At 43.1% G+C, this 20335-nt stretch overlaps 2 protein-coding genes across 3 annotated transcripts in view; one reads left to right on the top strand and one right to left on the bottom strand.

Moving 5' to 3' along the window:
* The window catches only part of LOC115095662 (protein phosphatase 1K, mitochondrial-like), a 37868-nt gene extending 37398 nt beyond the window's left edge, over positions 1–470 (bottom strand). The window contains exon 1 of one of the 2 annotated variants that reach the window (XM_029609678.1): positions 379–470. The gene's annotated coding sequence lies outside the window, so the exon portion shown is untranslated. The remainder of the gene's footprint in view (positions 1–378) is intronic. The other variant, XM_029609679.1, reaches the window with a different exon arrangement.
* Positions 318–20089, top strand: BLOC1S2 (biogenesis of lysosomal organelles complex 1 subunit 2). Its single transcript, XM_029609680.1, has 5 exons — positions 318–1306; positions 3130–3246; positions 8256–8375; positions 14585–14689; positions 16526–20089. The coding sequence occupies exons 1-5, from the start codon at positions 1204–1206 to the stop codon at positions 16555–16557; spliced, it is 477 nt and encodes a 158-aa protein (XP_029465540.1). The 5' UTR covers positions 318–1203; the 3' UTR covers positions 16558–20089.
* Positions 20090–20335: the final 246 nt, after the last annotated feature.

Genomic DNA, 20335 nt, shown 5'->3' with positions numbered 1-20335 from the left:
TTTCTTTATGGCACGTATATTAAGTCTTTTCTCAAGGACAGTTAGCGAACTTCTAAATATTATTAAATATAATCCCTGTTACACTATACTCATTATCTATCTTTAGAAAGTCAGGGGAAGCGATTCACTGCCAATTGAGGAGTGTTTGCCACACAATCAACCAATGAGCAGACTCCGTAAGATCACACCCCCAGCAATGCCACCACAGTCCTCGATAGAAGTGGGAGGAGCTTAACTGTCTCTACTAGAATTGCATAGACCTCTATTCATAATTTCCTTTATCCAAATACCAAAGAAAAATCTCAAGATGAAACTCTGTCTTTTTAAAGTAGATTTCTATTAGCTGAGAAAAAAATGGGAAAAAATGAAAGCTTTTACCTCAGACTGACAGTAGATAATGCAGCAACTATTTTATTATGGCAGTCACAAGAAGACAGCGTGTCGCCCTCCGATCGCTCTCTGAGGGGCGTGTGAGAGAGCTTGAAGGGTAATAAACCCAGGGGCGGAGGGATACATCACCCTACTGAGCAGAGTAAGACGAGGGTTCTGTTGGCGGGGGTTCAGGCCATCCATATCGGAATCGCTTCACCAGACTGTGACGATTCCGCTTTAGAATTTCTTTTCTGTAGAAATTGAAATGTTTTTGTCTTGGTTTAGGGTTGTTCTTTTGCTGATGTCATCTAAAACTAGGAAAATCGTGAACTGTAAAGAAGAGATTTTAAAACGTTTTGTAAAAGTGGCAGGATCGGCGTCGGTGCCGAGTTAGACTTGGGACCGGCGGAGAGCAGTAGATGTTACAAGCAAACCAGCCGTCACAGTAGCCGAGTAAAGCTGATACTTTTAGGGAGTGGGGATGTTATGTTTTCGGGCATACTAAAGTGCATTCCTCAGATAAATGCCACATTCTTCTAACGTTTTCTTTTCTGTTTTATGAGCTCTTGCTCGTTCTTGCATCATTTTTTTGGATTTTATGAGAGATGTTTTTTGTATTTTTATATTTCTCTTTCTCGGCTTATTCTTTACAATTTTTTTAAAATGTGCATGAAACTGGGTTTGATAAAGTTGTACCAAAACAATAGGAAAAATTGAAAGCCAATCAGAAGGAACGCAACCCATGTGTAAACAAGTCGGAAATAACCTGTATCCAATCAAGTGCCTCGGAAGATGAGGAAGTAATCCGTGCCCAATCGGGAGCCGAGGTAGATGAGCGGCCCTGAGTGCGGGGACTTGTGTCGGATCGCTGCAATGGCGGAAGTGGGGACTCGGTTGGACTGCCCGGAGCTGGACAAAGAGATGCGAGCTAGAGGTAAGCGCTGAGCACTGCGGACGCTCCTGTTCGGTGTGTGCAGTGGGCCCATTCCGAATCGGTTGCTGTTTGGAGGGAGAGGTTGATATTATGTGGGCAAAACGCACTCTAATTCCTCCTTTAACCTAATGTAACCTCTCGCTCATCACCTATCTGCTTTTTCTCCCTTTTTCTCCTCTGTCCGCTTTTCATGTCTAGTGTACCTTTTCTCTTCCCCCTCTTGCTTTCGCTTATCTCTCTGTTTTTCTTTTCCTCACTTGTCACTATTCATCTTCATTTTGTCTCTCTATCTTTTCTTGCTAGGGACATTTTCTTGCTAGGGACATTTTGTCTCTCTGTCCTTTCTTGCTAGGGACATTCCTCCTCGTCAGGAAGACCTGACTTACAGGCTGGTCTCTCCTTCAATATTTCATTTCTTGTGATGAAATAGTTTGATCGGTGAGGGATCAGAATGGGGCAGGTGATGGAAATGAGTGCTCTCGCCATCTACACGCGCTGCCCTATTCCGTTGCCCACCCTCAGTGGACAATCCATCGGGCCGATACAGTACAGTGCGCTCCGGTGGAGCGCATGTTAACCCGTGTTTGAACGCAAATGCATGTTGATGGCCCTATTAGTTATTCCTGCGCGATTCAGTAAGTAAAATGTGCAGCCAAGCCGCACATTTTACTTTCAGAAATTAGGGCCTACCCAAAGGTAGGCGTTAATTTCTCCGGGCACCTGGAAAGTGTACAGAATAGCAGTAAAAACTGCTTTTCTGTACACCATCCGAATTAATATCATGGTGATATTAAGTCGGAGGTACCAAAAGTAAAAAATTTAAAAACGGCTCGCGGGTTGAAAACCGGATGCTCAATTTTGCCAGCATCCGGTTTCCGAACCCGTGGCTGTCGGCAGGTTTGAGAACTGACGCTGGCAAAATTGAGCGTCGGCTTTCAAACTCACTGACAGCCGCTGCTCCTGTCAAAAAAAGAGGCACTAGGGACGTGCTAGTGTCCCTAGTGCCTCTTTTTACCGTGGGCCCTCATTTGAATACTAAATCGCCCGCTCTCCCGTGACTTTTACTGTATCGGCCTGCATGTCATTTGAGAGGCAGAACAGATATTCCTTGAGTTTCCTGAAAACTTGTAGAATGCCTGTTGTGGTTAGAGCTTGGAACTGTGAATCAGAAGTCAAACTGGGGTGCGAGTTTGTCTCCTTTTTTTATGCCCTTCATGTCAGTTTCCTCTGCTGTATTGTGACTCTTCTCGCCTTCATCCCTTTGGAAGTTTTCATGTTCTGTCTATGCTAGAAATATGCTGTTAGACATTATGATTTGTTTAGCAAGGAACTAGACAAGGAAAGAGGTAGCAGGTCACTCATAAAAATTGGCTATTTTTCCTTTTCTTGTATTACATTTTATTTTACTACTACAGAATATATACAAGTTGAGTATTTAGCCTGGTGAACTTATTGATGCTGTCAAGTAGGAAAAAATGTCAAGATCTGAGGATAGACAAAAGCAGTGGGTAGAAGAGTGTAAAAATAGCTGTTAATATATAGATTCAATATCTCCTAAGGCGTTTATTTTTATTTATTTAACATTTTTTATATACCGAGGTTCTGGTAACAATGTTATCAATCACTTCGGTTTACATTTAACTTTGGGATGACATAACACGAATGTCTTACATAGAACAAGGCAGTGAGAACTGGGAGAAGATTAAATAAATTAAATTAAATTGCATAGCACATTATGAAAAACAACAATTTAAATTACTGAAAGATTAATTAAATTGCATAGAACATTATGAGAAGGTTTGTTTTACTTGTTATCAAATTAGATGAAACAGCAGTGGAAACTGCAGAAGAAGCAACTGAGCCTGCAGAAGCTGATGTTGGTGAACTTTGCAAGGATATGTTCAACAAAATGGCAATTTATTTAACTGGAGAACTGACTGGTAAGTCCTGCAAGAACTAAAATAATTACCATTTTGACAGGGTTGAATTTTTTTTTTCACTAGCATAAAGATGTCTTAGTTTTTAAAGCTAATGCAAACCACCATTGTTTTATCTTTTTACATAAGCTGCAAAACTTTAATTCAGTATAGAAAGAAAGCATAATATGACAATTTTGGATGTAAACAATTTTTCCATATCACATTGAAAAAGATGAGGCAAAGATTGGGGTTTTTTTTGTGATGCACTCTTATTACATCAATAGTGATGTAAACATCCCCCTTGCTGATGGTCTTTGTTGTGTAAAAATCCTGCTCTCTTCCACATAATTAAGGGTGTTGGTAGAAGAACTACTACTCTTGGGTTTAGGAGCATGGGTAGTAGCTGTCAGACCTCAGGAGTTGGGAAGGTGGAGGGGGAAAGAAAAGGCTATGAAAAAGAGGAGCCTGAGTAGGAGAGCTTTCCTCTCTCCAACTTCACCCTTGTTTTTAACTTTCTGTGTTGTAGACCATGTCACCTTCTACTTTATTGAAGTCTACTAAATATTTGAATGTTACTGTCCTATCTTCCACAACCCCTCCCCCCATACACATACACTTTTTCTTACTTGGCTTTAGGTAAGTGTATTTTGAGTTATTTAAATCTTGCTGTAGGGTTCAGGTCTTATACTATCTTGGTGGTAGTTCTTTTCTGAACTGCTTCATCCTATCAATGTTTTTATAGTGGTTTTGCCTCCAAAAAACACCGAGCTTGAGGTGGGGGTCACACTGACCTATACAAAGGTGCTGTTACTATTTTTATTCTGCTGGTAATACCCCTCCTTATAATAGAAATAGGCCATATGGGCTTTTTCTGCTCCATATCTAGTCTGCCCATTCATGCAACTGCTTAACTCTACAATCCCTAACACTCCTTCAAAGATCACCTGTTCTATGGCAGTCTGAAAAGCAAACAATGTTAGGAAAGGAATGGGAGAATAAAATGGTGGATGTTATAATGCCTCTGTATTGCTCCATGGTGAGACCGCACCTTGAATACTGTGTGCAGTTCTGGTCGCCGCATCTCAAAAAAGATATAATTGCACTGGAGAAAGTACAGAGAAGGGCAACCAAAATGATAAAGAGCATGGAACAGCTCCCCTATCAAGAAAGGCTAAAGAGGTTAGGGCTGTTCAGCTTGGAGAAGAGAGGGCTCAGGGGTGATATGATAGAGATCTACAAAATCATGACAGGTTAAATCGGTTATTTACTCTCTGACAATAAAAGGATTAGGGGGCACTCCATGAAGTTAGAAAGTAGATCTTTTTAAAACAAATAGAAGAAAATTCTTTTTCACTCAACACATAATTAATTGCCAGAAGATGTGGGTATAGCAGTTAGTGTAACTGGATTTAAAAAAGGTTTGGATAAGTTCCTAGAGCAGAAGTCCATAAACTGCTATTAATCAATAAGGAATACCATCTTGGGATCTATATAATGTTTGGTTACTTGCCAGGTACTTGTGACTTGGATTGGCCACAGAGACAGGATATTGGGCTTGATGAACCCTTAGTCTACCCCTTTCAGAGTCTCCTTTCCATTAACAGAGACTCACCTTCTGTGTATTGATACCTCTGAAACATATTTAAATGTTTCTATTATATCTCCCACATCTCATCTTTCCTTTAGGGTATATGTTTAGATCTTTGTTTCTCCCCTTATGTTTTAGAGTGAAGATCACTGCTCATTTTAGTAGCCACCCTCTGGACTTATTCCATCCAGTTTATAACCTTTTGAAGGTGCAGACTCCAGAACCATACACAGTATTCCAAGTAAAGTCTCACCAGGGACTTATACAGGGGCAATATCCTCTCCCTTTTTCTGCTGACCATTCCAAGTAGCTTTCTGGCTTTTGCCATCACCTTATCCACCTTGAGATCATCAGATACAATCGCCCTCAGATCCCGCTCTTGCTTCATGTATAGAATAATTTCATCTCTGTACTGTACTTGCAGCCCACATGCATGACAACATTTTTTTGGCATTAAGTCTTAGCTGCCAGGGCTGGCCAACTCCAGTCATTGAGAGCCACAGATAGATTTGCATGCGCTCCCTCTATTGTATGCAAATCTCTCATGCATATTCACTGTAGATATCCTGAATACCAGGACTGTTTGGCTCTCCGGGACCCGAGTTGGCCACCCCTGCTCTAGATCATTCGTCAAGCTTCACTAGCTTCATCCTCCTGCTTCCCACACCTTTGAGTGTCTATCCCGTTGCAGATTTTTCCCATTTGTTCTTCTGGAGTATTGCTTAAAGTCCTTGCAGCTTACTGCTACCGTGTTTCCCCGAAAATAAGACATCCCCCAAATATAAGACCTAGTAGAGATTTTGCCGAATTCTTAAATATAAGACATCCCCCGAAAGTAAGCCATCCCTTGTAAACAGGGGCGGATTGACCTATCGGGGGATCGGGCTTCCCCCGGTGGGCCGGTCAATCCTGTGATGTCATTTTTTTTTTTTTTTTAAATAAAGTTTCCAAAGTATTAGGGGTAGACGCAAGCAGTGGTATCCCGAGGGGAGCCAATGCCCCCGGGCGCAAGGAGGCTCATGCGGCCGCTGAGCCTCCTTGCACGAAGAAAAAGATCGCGTTCAAACGTGCTGATGCTCTTTCTCCTTCCTGCCTGTGCGGCCCCGGAAGTAAACGTTGCCGGAGCCGCGTGGGCAGGAAGGAGAGAGAGCATCAGCGCGTGCAGAAGAGGAGCCGCCGCAGGCTGCTGCGAATCCCAAGTCGCAGCGGCCCAAGAAGAGGAAGAGGCCCGGTAGCAGGGCCGAGGAAGAGGCCCGAGAAGTTCAGGGCCGCTGCAGAGCCCATCCTGCGGCGACCTGCGAAGAGAAGGCCTGCAGTGGTATTCTGAGGGGAGCCTCCTTGCCCGGAGAAAAAGATCACGTTCAAACGCGCTGATGCTCTTTCTCCTTCCTGCCTGTGCGGCCCGGAAGTAAACGTTGCCGGAGCCGCGTGGGCAGGAAGGAGAGAGAGCATCAGCACGTGCTGAAGAGGAACCGCCGCGGGCTGCTGCGAATCCCAAGTCGAAGAGGCCCGGTAGCAGGGCCGAGGAAGAGGCCCGAGAAGTTCAGGGCCGCTGCAGAGCCCATCCTGCGGCGACCCGCGAAGAGGAGGCCCAGAGGTGAGAGAGAGGCTGAGGGTCTGTAGAGGGTGTGTGTGTATGCGTGTATGAGATGAGTTGAGAGATTGTGTGTGGGAGTGAGGATCTGAATGTTTGCAGAGGCAGCATGTGAGAGCCACTGTGTGTGTGGGTGAGAGCCTATGCTTGAGCAAGACAGCATGTGGGAGTGAGAGACTGTGTGTATGAATGATTGTATGAGAGACAGCATGTGACAGTGAGAGCCTGTGTGTGTGTGTGAGAGAGAGAAATGCATGTGAGAATGAGAACCTGACTGTGTTTGAGGGAAGAAGACAGAGAGAAAAGAAATACGGAAGAAAAAAGGACAATATAAAAGGAATTGGCAAAAAAATAAGAAAGGGTAAGTGGAAAAAAAAAAGCCTGTGACCAACCGATTAGAAAACTATGGTAACATCAGCCAGCAAAGGTAAAAAAAAAAAAAAAATTACTTTAGTGATTGGCACATGTAATCTTTGGGAATGTGCAAGAATAGCACTTTCTCTATGCAGATCTCACAATGTACGAGATCAGCATGGAGAAAGTGGAAGCCTACGGGGCCTGCACAGAGGAGGCAGCAGAATGGGCTTCAGTGTCAGTAGCAGCAGCAATCGGCGCCTCCCCAATAGCCACGCGGCAGCAGTGACAGTGGCAGCAAGATTACTGACATCTGGGGATGGTGGCAGTACCAGTCGGGGGACCCCTTCCAAGCAGTGTGCAGAGGTTCAAAAGCAGCAGAGTCAGCCCAAGCTGACTACCATGAATGCTGCACACTCTTACCTCTCTCTGACAGCACACTGGTGAGGCATGGCTGACGCAGGGGCAGCCAGCAGCTCTACGGTATTAGACATCCCCTGAAAACAAGGCCTAGTGCATCTTTGGTAGCAAAAATTAATATAAGACACTGTCTTATTTTCGGGGAAACAGGGTAATAGTGCAGTTTTTCTCACAGTGGACCCTTTTTTTTTTTCTTCTTTTTTTTCTTCTTTCTTTTTTTTTTTTAACCGCATTTAAGTTATTCACTTTAGGGCCCACAGCAAGTGCATTCAGTTTATTTATAAGTTGCCTATGTGAAGTTGTGTCAGAGGCCATATTTAAATCCAAGTACATCACGTCTAACATGCTGCCTGATCACCGCATCAAAGAAATTGATCAAATTTGTCTGATCAGACCTACCTCTGGTAAAACCATGCTGCCTTGGATCTTGTAATCCATTGGATTCCAGATTCTGCACAATCCTCCACAGCACTCCCTACTGCTTGATTACTCTGGCAACCTTCAGGTTACCTGCAATAATTTATCTTAGGTCTCTTTCTTGTTTTGGCTTGTTTCCTATGTATTTCATTCTTACTGAGAAGTGGCTAATGGACCTCTGTGACCTGAATGCATAGTTTTAATTGCTTTTGCATTGAAACTTCTACGACTGTTCGTTCAGTATTTTAAGTTTGTTTTTCTTCTCCCACACGGCCCCATGTGTCTTCCCAAGACAGAATTATGTCATCAGCAAACAGGCATGGTTTTCCCTCAAGTCCCTCTGCAACATTGCTAATATATATTAAAAAGAACCAACCCTAGCCCAGAGCTCTGAGGTACCCCCAGGTCACGTTACCTTCATCAGAATGGACTCCATTTACCATCACTCTTCAGTTCTGTTGCTTAACCAGTTCTGCCCTAGTTCATTTACCAATCTTCTGTGTGGGATGGTGTCAGAAGCCTTACTGAAATCCAGATAGGCCAAATCCAACCACTCTTTCCTAAGAAAAAGTGTTGTGATTGGAATTTTAGAGCATGTCCAGGGAAGGATGACAATAGTAACTAGTTTTTCTAAAGAGAGTAAATGTTTCCTTACAGCCACCAGTGAAGACTATAAGCTTTTGGAAAATATGAATAAACTAACTAGTTTGAAATACATGGAAATGAAGGATATTGCTGTGAACATTAGTCGAAACCTAAAGGACTTGAATCAAAAATGTAAGTGAAAATATGTTTTAGTCTTGGGGACTTTTATAAACTCCTCTGCTCACCTGGAAAAAATCAGGACCCTTCATTTGTGTGTGCAGATGATTACCATTGAATGCTTACATTTTTAATTACTAACACTTTCTTGTACTTCTCTCCTCTAGTTTAGGATGGAGTTAAAGGCAGTGTTAATGTTTTTATTCACATACATAGCTGCAATGTTTGCTTATTATTAAGCTGAATGCTGTTCATTTTAGATGTGACCCACTACCACCAATGATACTGAGCATAGAGTATTACAGAAATCTGAGTCTTTTTTTTTATCAGTACAGGGTAGTGTATAAGAGATTTAACAAAAGTGCAGTGTTAAACACTGTGGATCCATAAAGGCTAGAGGATGGGAATGAAGAGAAGAGCCATGGGGGTGGCTTGCTGGAATGGAGGCTACTACCTGGTGATTACTACCCTTACTCAATAAGTCTTCACACGGTTAATGCAACTCCAAAATTGTTCTCTGCTTCAACAGCAAGGGAAATTTGGAAAAGAGGATTTGCATTCAGACAACAACCAACTAGGACTTAACTACACAGTCTGGGTAAACAAATAAGCATGGGGGTAGCTTGCTTATTGCGGCAGTTACTATCCTAAACCAATTAAGCCTGATAAACCACTTTGAATGCACATACAGCATTGCTTTCTGCTTCAATGGCAGGGGGAAATGTGGAAAAGAGGATTTACATTGACAACATCCAACAAGGCATTGATCTGTGCAGTCTGGGAAAACAAGCATCGAGGTAACTTGCTTGATGCGGCGGTTACTACCCTTAACCATTAAGCCTTATGCTCACCTTTGATGCACCTCCAGCATTACTCTCTGCATCAATGGCAGGGGGTGACAGGAAATCTGAATCAAACAGTTACCACCAAGGGCCCTGAACCTGGTGGTCAGTGAAACAGATACGTGTGGGAAAATAAGTGTGGGAGCTTGCTGGGCAGACTGGATGGGCCGATTGGTCTTTTTCTGCCATCATTTCTATGTTTCTGTGTAAGTAGTGATCAGCTGAAGCTCACAAACTGAATGATAGACAAGAAGAAGATTTAGGGTTTCTTGACACAGCTGTGCATTCTGATCACCATCCTCAGCATCAATCCCAACTACATCCTGCTTGAAGAGTTAACCCTCAAGTTATTGACAAGCTCAATTCCCATCTCCTTGCTTCCATTCAAGCTGCTACCGCCATCACCAGGATCATCCCTTCTTCCCTGTCACAGCCTTCGTACTTTCCTTGATCCTTTGCAAATGTATAGGCACTGTCGAGGAAATTCTGAAGAACGTAGTAATGACAGCAGAAAAAGGCCAAATGGTCCATCCAGTCTGCCCAGCAAGTTTCTTCTGGTAGCAACTGCCGCTCCATGCAGGCTACCCCATGTCTCTGCTGAGGGTAGCCTGCATGGAGTAGCTCTGTACAGGTTATCCTCAACCCTTATGTTAAGGGTAGCAATATTTACAATCCAAACCAAGCCACTGTCAAACCTGTTACAAAATTATTGCTAGCAATATTTTTACAGGGTGAGCAGCCTTCATAAGTCAGACAATGTTCATGGAACATGCTTTGCATTTGGACTTGGCCATAAAAGCAGTCCTTGCTTTGTCCCTAATATCTGCATATCCGTACCCCAGACTTTAAAAGTCAGGGCTCAGCACTGGTTATCGTCTAAATTAAATTCCCCTTTTTCCACCCTGCCATCAAAGCAGAGAGCAATTGGGCCCAGCACCACCAGATGTAAAATCAAGAACTAATACATAATCATAATACTAAAAACATACAAATAATATTTCAAAAAAAGCTGATGAATAAAAGATCAACTCTCTCTCTCTCTCTCTCTCTCTCTCTCTCTCTCTCATATATATATATATATATATATAAGTTTTTTAAAATTTCCCAAACACCAATAAAATATTTCAAAACAGCAGACACAAACACCTGAAAAATAAAATCAAAGGATTTTTAAAATTCACACTATCCATATCTGGGAACTTTGATTTCCAGTCACTCTGAGATTGTCATAGATTAGTGGGATGCACAAACTTTCTATATTATTTGGAATTGGCAGTAAAGTAGAAACACAAACATGTTGCCCTGTGTGAACAATTACGGTGCTGTACCCCCTCCCCCCATTCATTCATTCTCTGTCCTGGGCTCTCAAAAAAAAAAAAAAGCCCAACTCCCTTCCCTGATACAAACTTTAAAAACTGACACCACCACTCTCCTCCCCTCCCCCGAACCCATGGTATTTGGTGCAAGGGCAAACCTTATAGCCTTGCACAACACCCCTGCCCCATTCTACATACACAGTTAAGAGTTATGCATTTATATTTTACATGAAAAATATCAAAGCACAGGATTCTGAACTCAAAATATCACCTACATTATATTTACATGCACTGCTGTGATGCCAACCAGAAATCCCTGCAAAAAAGACACTGGGAACCCATATGGTATTAGGCCTGTTGTGATGTGTGTTGGGTGTGGGCTTGACTCTCTGAAAGCCCAAATACACTTCCTATTAGGAGAATGCCTCACCTCAATCACGCATGCAGAACATAAACAGACCCTCACCAAATACAGAATAGAGCAACCATAAAGTAGAAATACAAACACGCAGATAAAACTGGGCCCAATAGCTCTCTGCTTTGATGGCAGGGTGGAAAAAGGGGAATTTGATTCAGATGAGGGGGGATATGATAGAGATGTTTAAAATCATGAGAGGTCTAGAACGGGTGGATGTGATTTACTCTTTCGGATAATAGAAAGACTAGGGGGCACTCCATGAACTTAGCATGGGGCACATTTTAAAACTAATCGGAGAAAGTTCTTTTTCAGTCAACGCACTATTAAACTCTGGAATTTGTTGCCAGAGGATGTGGTTAGTGCAGTTAGTATAGCTGTGTTTAAAAAAGGATTGGATAAGTTCTTGGAGGAGAAGTCCATTACCTGCTATTAAGTTCACTTAGAGAATAGCCACTGCCATTAGCAATGGTTACATGGAATAGACTTAGTTTTTGGGTTCTTGCCAGGTTCTTATGGCCTGGATTGGCCACTGTTGGAAACAGGATGCTGGGCTTGATGGACCCTTGGTCTGACCCAGTATGGCATTTTCTTGTGTTCTTAACCAGTGCTGAGCCCTGATTTTTTTAAAGTCTGGGATACTGATATGCAGATATTAGGGACAAAGCAAGGACTGCTTTTATGGCCAATTCCAAATAATATAGAAAGTTTGTGCATCCCACTAATCCATGACAATCTCAGGGTGACTGGAAATCAAAGTTTCCAGATATGGAGAGCGTGAATTTTTAAAATCCTTTGATTTTATTTTTCAGGTGTTATTCTTGTGTCTGCTGTTTTGAAATATTGTATTGGTATTTGGGACATTTTAAAAAACTTGTATATGAGTTGATTTTTTTTTTTTTTTGAAATATTATTTGTATGTTTTTAGTATTATGATTATGTATTAGTTCTTGATGTTATTGTTTGAGGAACAGTGTTTGTTCTGTTTTTACATTGTTGCACTACAAAGAATGTCTGGCTTCTTGTTGTTTCCAGTTCAGTTTTTGTCTGCATGTTTGTGTTTCTACTTTATGGTTGCTCTATTCTGTATTTGGTAAGAGTGATTATGTTCTGCATGTGTCACTGAGGTGAGGCATTCTCCTAATAGGAAGTGTATTCTGGCTTTCAGAGGGTCAAGCCCACACCCAACACACATCACAACAGGCCTAATACCATATGGGTTCCCAGTGTCTTTTTTGCAGGGATTTCTGGTTGTCTTCACAGCAGTGCATGTAAATATAATGTAGGTGATAGTTTGAGCTCAGAATCCTGTACTTTGATATTTTTCATGTAAAATATAAATGCATGAATGAGTGGTGGGGGGCAGCACAGTAATTGTTTGCACAGGGAAGCAAACAAGCTAGCACCAGACAGCAGTGTTGCAGTTGCATCACAAGTATCAAGGCTAATTGGTTAAGAATTATTATACTGTGCATAACCTGTGAGCCGGTGTATGCGATGTCCTGCCCTCTCCAAACGTTTTCCTTTGCAGGTGGCAGGACCACTACAGAGCCTGTGAGCACATTCTGGCTCACAGTTCTGCACAGTGTCTCCTCGGCACCCCCTCTTCTTGCAATTTCAGGAATACCACTTGGAATTTGCATGCTTGTCAGTGGTATCTGGGGGGATTGTTGAATGTAGAATTTGACATTTCAAAAGATTTGTGCAGCCTCCAAAAGGTGAAGAAAATTGCACATGAAATAATCTTTTGGCAACTGTCTGCTTATGAAGAATTCTGTCAAAGTAACTACAGCGAATATTGATAGATTGTGGGCTAGATTTTAAAAGACCTGCGCGCGCGCCGGCGCACCTATTTTGCATAGGCCGCAGGTGAGTGTAAGTCCCGGGGCTTCGTAAAAGGGGCGGGAGGGGGTGTGTCAGGTGACAGTTCGGGGGTGGGCCGGGAGGGCGTTCCGAGTCCCCCGGCACTGCGGCCTGTGACAGGGGATGCCGAGGCGGCGCGCGCAAGTTACGCCTGCTTCAAGCAGGCGTAACTTGCACAACAAAGGTAGGGAGGGGATTTAGGTGGGGGTGGGGTAGATAGGGGAAGGTGGGGGGACACGGAAGGAAAGTTCCCTCCAAGGCCGCTCCGATTTCGGAGCGGCCTCGGAGGGAACGGAGGCAGGCTGCGCGGCTCGGCGCACACAGGCTGCCGATTTTGCGCAGCCTTGCGCGCGCCGACCCCGGATTTTATAAGATACGCGTGGCTACGCACGTATCTTATAAAATCCGGCATACTTTTGTTCGCGCCGGGCGCGCGTACTTATTTAATATCTACCTAAGTGTTTGCAGCTTTTCTCTCTGTTTATAATATAAGGGTGGATTGCAAAGTCTCCTGTGACATATCCCGCAGACCTCTAGTCTCTTCTCAGCCGTACCTAAGAACTTGTCCCTACCCTCCCAAGCCCGATGCAACACACTTCTGTTTCCCTCCCATTACCTCCATCTTAGCTATTTGCTACCCCCACAACAGTGCTTTGACCTGACTGATCTTGGTATTTTTTCCCCTCCTCCTCATCTGTCTGCTTCTCTCCGGTTCTGTAGTCATCTCTTCCAGCCTGCCGTCGCTATACCTCTGCCTGGTTTCATTGAGCTCTGGTTTCCTGTGGGCCTGCTCACAGACCCCCATCTCCAGTACAAGTGTAGGCTCCTAAGCAGTAAGGGCAGTGTGCATCCTTGACTTACCAGTCCCTGTGTGCACTGCTCTCACAGCAGAGCATATGGTCATATAAAAGTATCTGCCAAATACCAGGTATCTTGGATTGGCCACTGTTGTAAACAGGATGATGGGCTTGAAGGATCCTCATTCTGACCCAGTATGGTAATTTGTTCTTATACACTCTGATCTATGCAACCAGCTCGGCGAATTATGCTTGTACACTCTGTGGCTGTTAGGGTGCCTGCTGGCACACACTCCACCCATCCTCCAACAGACACCAGTTTAGGATAAACACACTATATATATATTAATGTCTTTCATGACTTGGTTGTGCTGTGCTTTGTAGCCATCTAACAGCAGCATTTACAGCAGAAGCATTAAATGATCCGTGGAACAGTCCATGCTGTTGCAGTTTATGGTCTTTGAGCCTTGTTTGCTCATGCATTTCCAATGCAATTGCAATAGGACTTCTCATTCTTAAGGGTCTCCCCCCTTGCTAGCTGACTTCTCAGGAAGGTACTCTGCATTCAGCTGCATAGGAATAAGAGAAAACAATAAGATGACAGATACTCCATCCTGCAGTCTAGCATTATATTAATTGAAATGTTGTACTACCTCGTTAAGCTTGCATAGTTCCCAGGTATCTCTGAATGAATTTAGCACTCTCTTTTTATTGAGATATGTAAGGAAACATTGCTAAAGACTTAACAAGCTGAAAGTCTAGTTGTGTCTCTTCGCCTTTTGTTATCTTAATGACTCCTTTAGCCTAGTAATCCTTCGGTTTTCAGAAAGGTGAGGGTTATACTTTATACACAGAACAGGCAAGAAAACTGTCCTTCTACAAAAGGAGGAATTTCTTAAGATAATGGAATACAACTGATTTTTTTCCTGAATTGTTAGGTTTAATAACTTGCTCAAGTCACTAACCAGCCGCTGTAATTCTTTCCTTAAAGATGCCAGTCTCCAGCCTTATCTGGAACAAATTAATCAGATTGAAGAACAAGTAGCCTCGCTTGAACATGCAGCATACAAGTTGGATGCGTATTCCAAAAAACTTGGTAATTTTAATATTTTTCCTATCAAGTGGTTTACAGTGATGATGTGCTCCTTGTGACCTTGGGCAGGTCACTTTACCTTCCCTGGCCTCAGGCACAAACTTAGAACCTGATTCAGGATTCCCATAGTCACAAAGGGGAGAGAGGCCTTAATGATTGTGAGCCTTCTGGGGATAGGGAAATACCTACAGTACCTGATTGTAATCTCCTTTGAGTGCCAACGAGGAGAATATAAATCAAATTGGAGATTTAATAGAAAACTGCAATACACTTAACAATTTTCTTATTAACCAAATTAAAATAATTATCAAACTTGCAACCTTTTGATATTTATTATGGAGTATTTTGAGAAACAAATGAGATTAATTTTGTTAGTGGAGTAGGGAGTGGTTTTTTTTTTTTCTTACATAGTTAAAATAAATCCTACCAAATGTGGAGCATGCCAGGGCATAATTCAGACTGTCTCCTATTAGATATCCATGTAGGAGGTCTTGAGGCAGCCAAAAGCAACACTTGTTCTCCCACATTTTGATTTTACTGCCATGCAGAATAAATACATGAGAACATATTTAGCTATTGAAGTAGACTTGGGCAAGGCAATTGTGAAACCCGTGTAGTGATCTTGTAAAAGTCCCCATAGAACTGCAAGCTCATTTAGAAGAAAAAAACTCCTTGCAGAGTTTGCCTTTGAAAATGAGGCCAGTTCACATAGGGGTAGATTTTAAAACCCCTGCGCACGTAAATCCTCCTGGATTTACGCGCGCAGGGCACTCGCACGCCGGCGCGCCTATTTTGCATAGGCCGCCGGCGCGCGCATAAGTCCCGGGGCTTCCTGGAAGGGGCGTGTCCAGGGGGCGGGGCAGGTCCGGGGGCATGGTGACAGTTCAGGGGCGGGCCGGGAGGGCAGGCCCGAGTCCCCCAGCACTGCGGCCTGTGCCAGGGGATGCCGGGGCGGCGCACACAAGTTACGCCTGCTTCAAGCAGGCGTAACTTGCCCAACAAAGGTAGGGAGGGGGATTTAGGTAGGGCTGGGGGGGTGGGGTAGATAAGGGAAGGGAGGGGAACGCGGAAGGAAAGTTCCCTCGGAGGGAACGGAGGCAGGCTGCGCGGCTCGGCGCGCATAGGCTGCCGATTTTGTGCAACCTTGCGCGCGCCGACCCCGGATTTTATAAGATACGCGCAGCTATGCGCGTATCTTATAAAATCTGGTGTACTTTTGTTCGCGCGCACGTATTTTTTGAAGATCTACCTCATAGTGCAGGTATGTCCAGAAGCGGGCACAACTCATGCTCCCTAGACCTTACTCTGCCCTGTGTTTTTATGTAGCTAAATGTACAGTGCACCTTGGTGAGCAGACCTGTAATCAAACCACATTTTAACATGGGCAGCATGTACCTGCATAAAAACATTTTGAATTATTATTCCCAGTCTGTTAAAGCCCTGAATTGATAGCTGTTTGGCCTGTTCAGCTGTTTGCTGTATGGGAGATAAAATGACCATGATTGATTGAGGAAGGGGCCCCAACTTAAACAAGAACACATGAACAGGTGCAACTTTTAATATTTCTTTATTGCCTGACAGTATATAAGCATTTTGAAAAGGATTAGAATACATTGGTAAATACTTGGCCGTGCCAATCTCTTGTAATGTTTCATATTCCTAAACAGGTCTTGTCAATTTTCATAAACATAGAAATATCTGTAAAATGTCTAAGGTATGCCCAGTACTGTAATATTTCTTGAATATTCATTCATTGGCTGCTAGTTTTAGTGGAACTCCACAGACTTGGTTTTCTTAATGTATTTTTGTTAATTAGGTTTTTTTTTCTCTCTCCTACAGAAGCAAAATTCAAAAAACTAGAGAAGAGGTGAAAGGTGACTTGGTTTTTTTTTTTGCCATGGAGGAGTTTGTGCGTTTTTAGAAGACAGACGAGAACCTGGTCTTGAGTCTAATTTTTAAACGTCTCACTTTTTGCCCTGCTGCATAAAATAAGCACATGCTGCTTCAGAAAGGGGTCTTTTGTCCTCTGAGGTTTGGTATGGGGATCGGACTCCAACAGCAGACCACCCACAAGATCTTTCTTGAGGCCAGAGACTGTCAATTTCCCAAGAGACTCCCCTGCGAAAGGTGGCTGCCTTATACTAAACACCAGCTGCACTGACTGCTGCATTCAGTTGCTGTATATAAAGCTGAGGTGTCGTCATTTCTTTCTGTTTTGTATGTTTAAGGTGTGGTTCATTTCAAGATACTTCTCGTAGATGTGGAAATGGTTTGAAAAATTTGCCATTTAAAGTACTCCCTTTTCACAAAATGTTTTCCATCTTGCAGAAACCCAGCTTCTGACTCTGTGTACATTACTTTATCACTTTTTATCACTATGCCCTTCTGCTTTAAATTTTTATAAATTTGCCCGGACTGTTTGTTTATCAGCAGCAGGGCTGAGTAGATCTTCAGTCTTTAAAAATTGAAGATCAGCTGGCAGCATTAAAATAAAACCTGAAGGATGGGTGAAATCACTTCTGGTTAATGCTTTAAGGAAGTGAATCACATTACTTGGTAGCACTGTTGTGTGTGTGAATATCACATGTGCTGGCTTAAATAATACATAGCATTGCGGCAATGTTAAAACTATAATTACTCAACTACTATCCTTACTCTACTGAGGCAGAACACACCAGCTGGCTGTCTGGGGGGGGGGGGGGGGGGGGGGGAAGTCCAGCTCAAAGCACAACAGTTAGGCGTGAACCTAAGTGATTATATCCTGTTGTCTTCATTAAAAATGTCCTAATGAGAGAACCACCAGGCTGGACAATACCTCTTTTGTTATTGATTTAGTATAAGTTTGTTAAACGTGAGGTGTGGCTTTCTTCTGCTGGATAAGAGTGGGGGTAGCATTTAAACAATAGTTATCTCGCCCCTTTTTTGTAAAGATGTATTTTCTAATATTACTGTTTGAACTAGCTTTGTCGCAGCTTCATACCTTGAATTTTTTTCTATGTAAAATTTCATTTTCTCAGCTATTTGAATGTTTCTATCATAATCCCCCCTTCTTTCCTTTAGCCAAGTACATTGTGAGAAACCTTAGCTCTCATTGTAGGGTTTATTTTGCAGGCCTTGGATCCTGTGGCCCTCAGTACTGCACAGAGTACACAAGGTAGGGTCTCATTAAGCGTGGTAGTACTGCCTCCTTTATCTGGCTAATGCTACGTGCAGTTTTAGAATAGCAATGGTGCCAGGCTCCATCAGACCAGTGCTGCCTTGACCCCAGCAGCCTATCTTTATTTCCCATGTGATACTTCCCACTGCTTGGCCTTCTCATTGATATGTGGCTGATAGATTTATTTATTTATTTATTTATTTTTTTGCATCTTCTGTCCATGATTTTACATTTAGTAAAAGTGAAATTCCATTTTCCAAGCCACTTAATCATTGTTCCTGTTTTCTCAGGTCCCTTTTCATTTATTTCACCTTTTCTACTCTTACATAAGGAAGAGGAATCCCAGATTTGCCCCTTAGTACGAGAGTTGCCACTGGAATGTGTAGCGTCTCTGGTCAAAATAGGCCCTGCTCCTGTGCAGGTGTGAAGAGGAGCAGTGACAGAGGTTTGCCTTTCACCAGGGGGGCGGTGTCTTGGTTTTAACAAAACTGCTGTGCGTGCATGAGGCCTGAGAATTCGGCCTGCGGCTTGAAAGCAGAGGCCCTCAATTTTTCACCGAATGCTGCTGGTGTGGGGTCTTTCCTCTCCACAGAGAGAGGCCCCAACTACTCCTGCTCCTAAGGTCGGGGTTCCCAGCTCTTCCGGGAAGAAAGAAGTGTTGCAGGTCAAGCATGAATTCCTAACGGGTTACCAAAGCTGAGAATTAGAAGTCAGAATTCCTCCTCTGGCCCGAGAGGAGTGGTGTTGGTGGGAGTTCAGAGAGGAAAGTCCTGCAGTGATGCTGACTGACCAAAGGAATCAGCTAGAGCCTCACCTAAAGTTGAAGAGGAGTGTTTTTTGTTTCTGGGAGTCAGAGGGAAGACTGCCTAACAGGGGATGGTACTGCAGCTTGCTGATTGACAAAAGGAAGCGGCCAGAGCCTGTGTGTGAGATTTAGAAGAAAGAAAGGAGAACTGTACCTGGGGAGATCCCAGAGGAGAGGTCCTTCTCCAGACAGCTTACTTGCTAAGCGTGTGCAGTATTCAGAGGTAGGAAGAGATTGAGATTTTTTTGTCTTGTGCTTTGGCCTTTATGTACTGATCAGTTTTGGTGTACTGGGCAAGAGTGAGCTGTTTTGAATTGGTTTTGCCTGCCAGTGGAAACCACTAAAAAACTTTCATTTTGGATGGGTTTTGGTATTTTGGTGGGCTGTGATGGGATCTTTGTACAAAAAAAACTCTTGAAAAGGATTCTCTCTTTCACTGTTCACCCACCCCTGCAGGAAGGACCTAGGAAGCATGAGTGTTGCTTCCCAGTGAATCTGGGTCCAGGGCAGGGGCTATACCGATTTTCGTATTACTATAATGGGCATATTTTTCTCTCACGTTACTTAGTAATGGTGTTGTCTTATGGCCTTGTCACAAGTTAAGGATGAGGTATGAAGCATAATTCAAACTGATAGGAATCTGACCAAGAACCACCATGAGAATGCTTATGCTATGGCCCTTAGAACTGGATTGAGACTACCTGCTTCTGTAACAAATTACCTTAGCCAGGATTAAACTGAGGCCATAGAGCTGAAAGGCTCTCAGCTAGTGTGTTGATAATCCATTTATTGAAAAGAACTTGAGCTGTTACTGAGTCTAGCTGGTACCTCACTGTTTATTTCCATAATTTCTATGCCGCTGATCAGCAATCTCAGCCGATTACAGTTGCCATGCAAAGTTAAAGCATAGCAAAACCTTCTGCATCACAAACAAAGCTGCCAAAACAACTCAAAAGCAGCAGTGCTGATAACTTTGCCTTCACCAGCATGGACTACATTTAACTCCACTGTGGTGAAATGGGTTTTGTATGCTTTGTGGTTTATTCTTCTCCCTGTGACACTTTTCGCCAGAGAGCTCTGTATCGGGGCGGCAGGTAGTGTTTGACCTCTGCACTGCAGTTCACGCAGAAGCTTTGGATGCTACCTTGATTCAGAAGGAACTCTGCAGTGCATTCACATCCCAACGGCCCTGAGGAAATGTAAGACAAAGATCCTGCAGTGCCAAAAGCAGAAAACTCTTACTCTGGCAAACAGTTTTCTCACTATTGACTTTCAATCAAGGCACAAAATACTCTGCAGCCCACGACCTAGCCCTGAAGGTGCTGGAACTGGGAGTTGAGAGGGAGCAGATCTCTGTACTAAGACCCTGTTCAGCTAAGGGAGACAGCTGTTTTCCTGATCTCTCCAGGTATTAATAGTGAAAAGTTTTACATTTTTGTTATTTAATCCTTGTTCTTTTTTCTGTTCCTGTTTGCAAACTGACAGGCTAATTTTAAGTATGAACCCATACACATGCATATTGGCACAAGAATGGGAATTTTTAAATTATGCACACACACATGCTCCTAACTTTAAGAGGTTACTCAAGAAAGCCTACTTCATGTATCTCCTAGAGGACTTTGCAGGCTTTAATGTGTGTATGTAAACTGATTTTAAAACCTGCACGAGGGACTCTTCCAATTAGTCC

This window comes from Rhinatrema bivittatum, chromosome 7 (genome assembly GCF_901001135.1).
Source record: "Rhinatrema bivittatum chromosome 7, aRhiBiv1.1, whole genome shotgun sequence".
In the NCBI taxonomy this organism is placed as follows: Eukaryota; Metazoa; Chordata; class Amphibia; order Gymnophiona; family Rhinatrematidae; genus Rhinatrema; species Rhinatrema bivittatum.
Note: the sequence above shows the minus strand (reverse complement) of the source record. Positions and strands in the feature narration are given on the sequence as shown.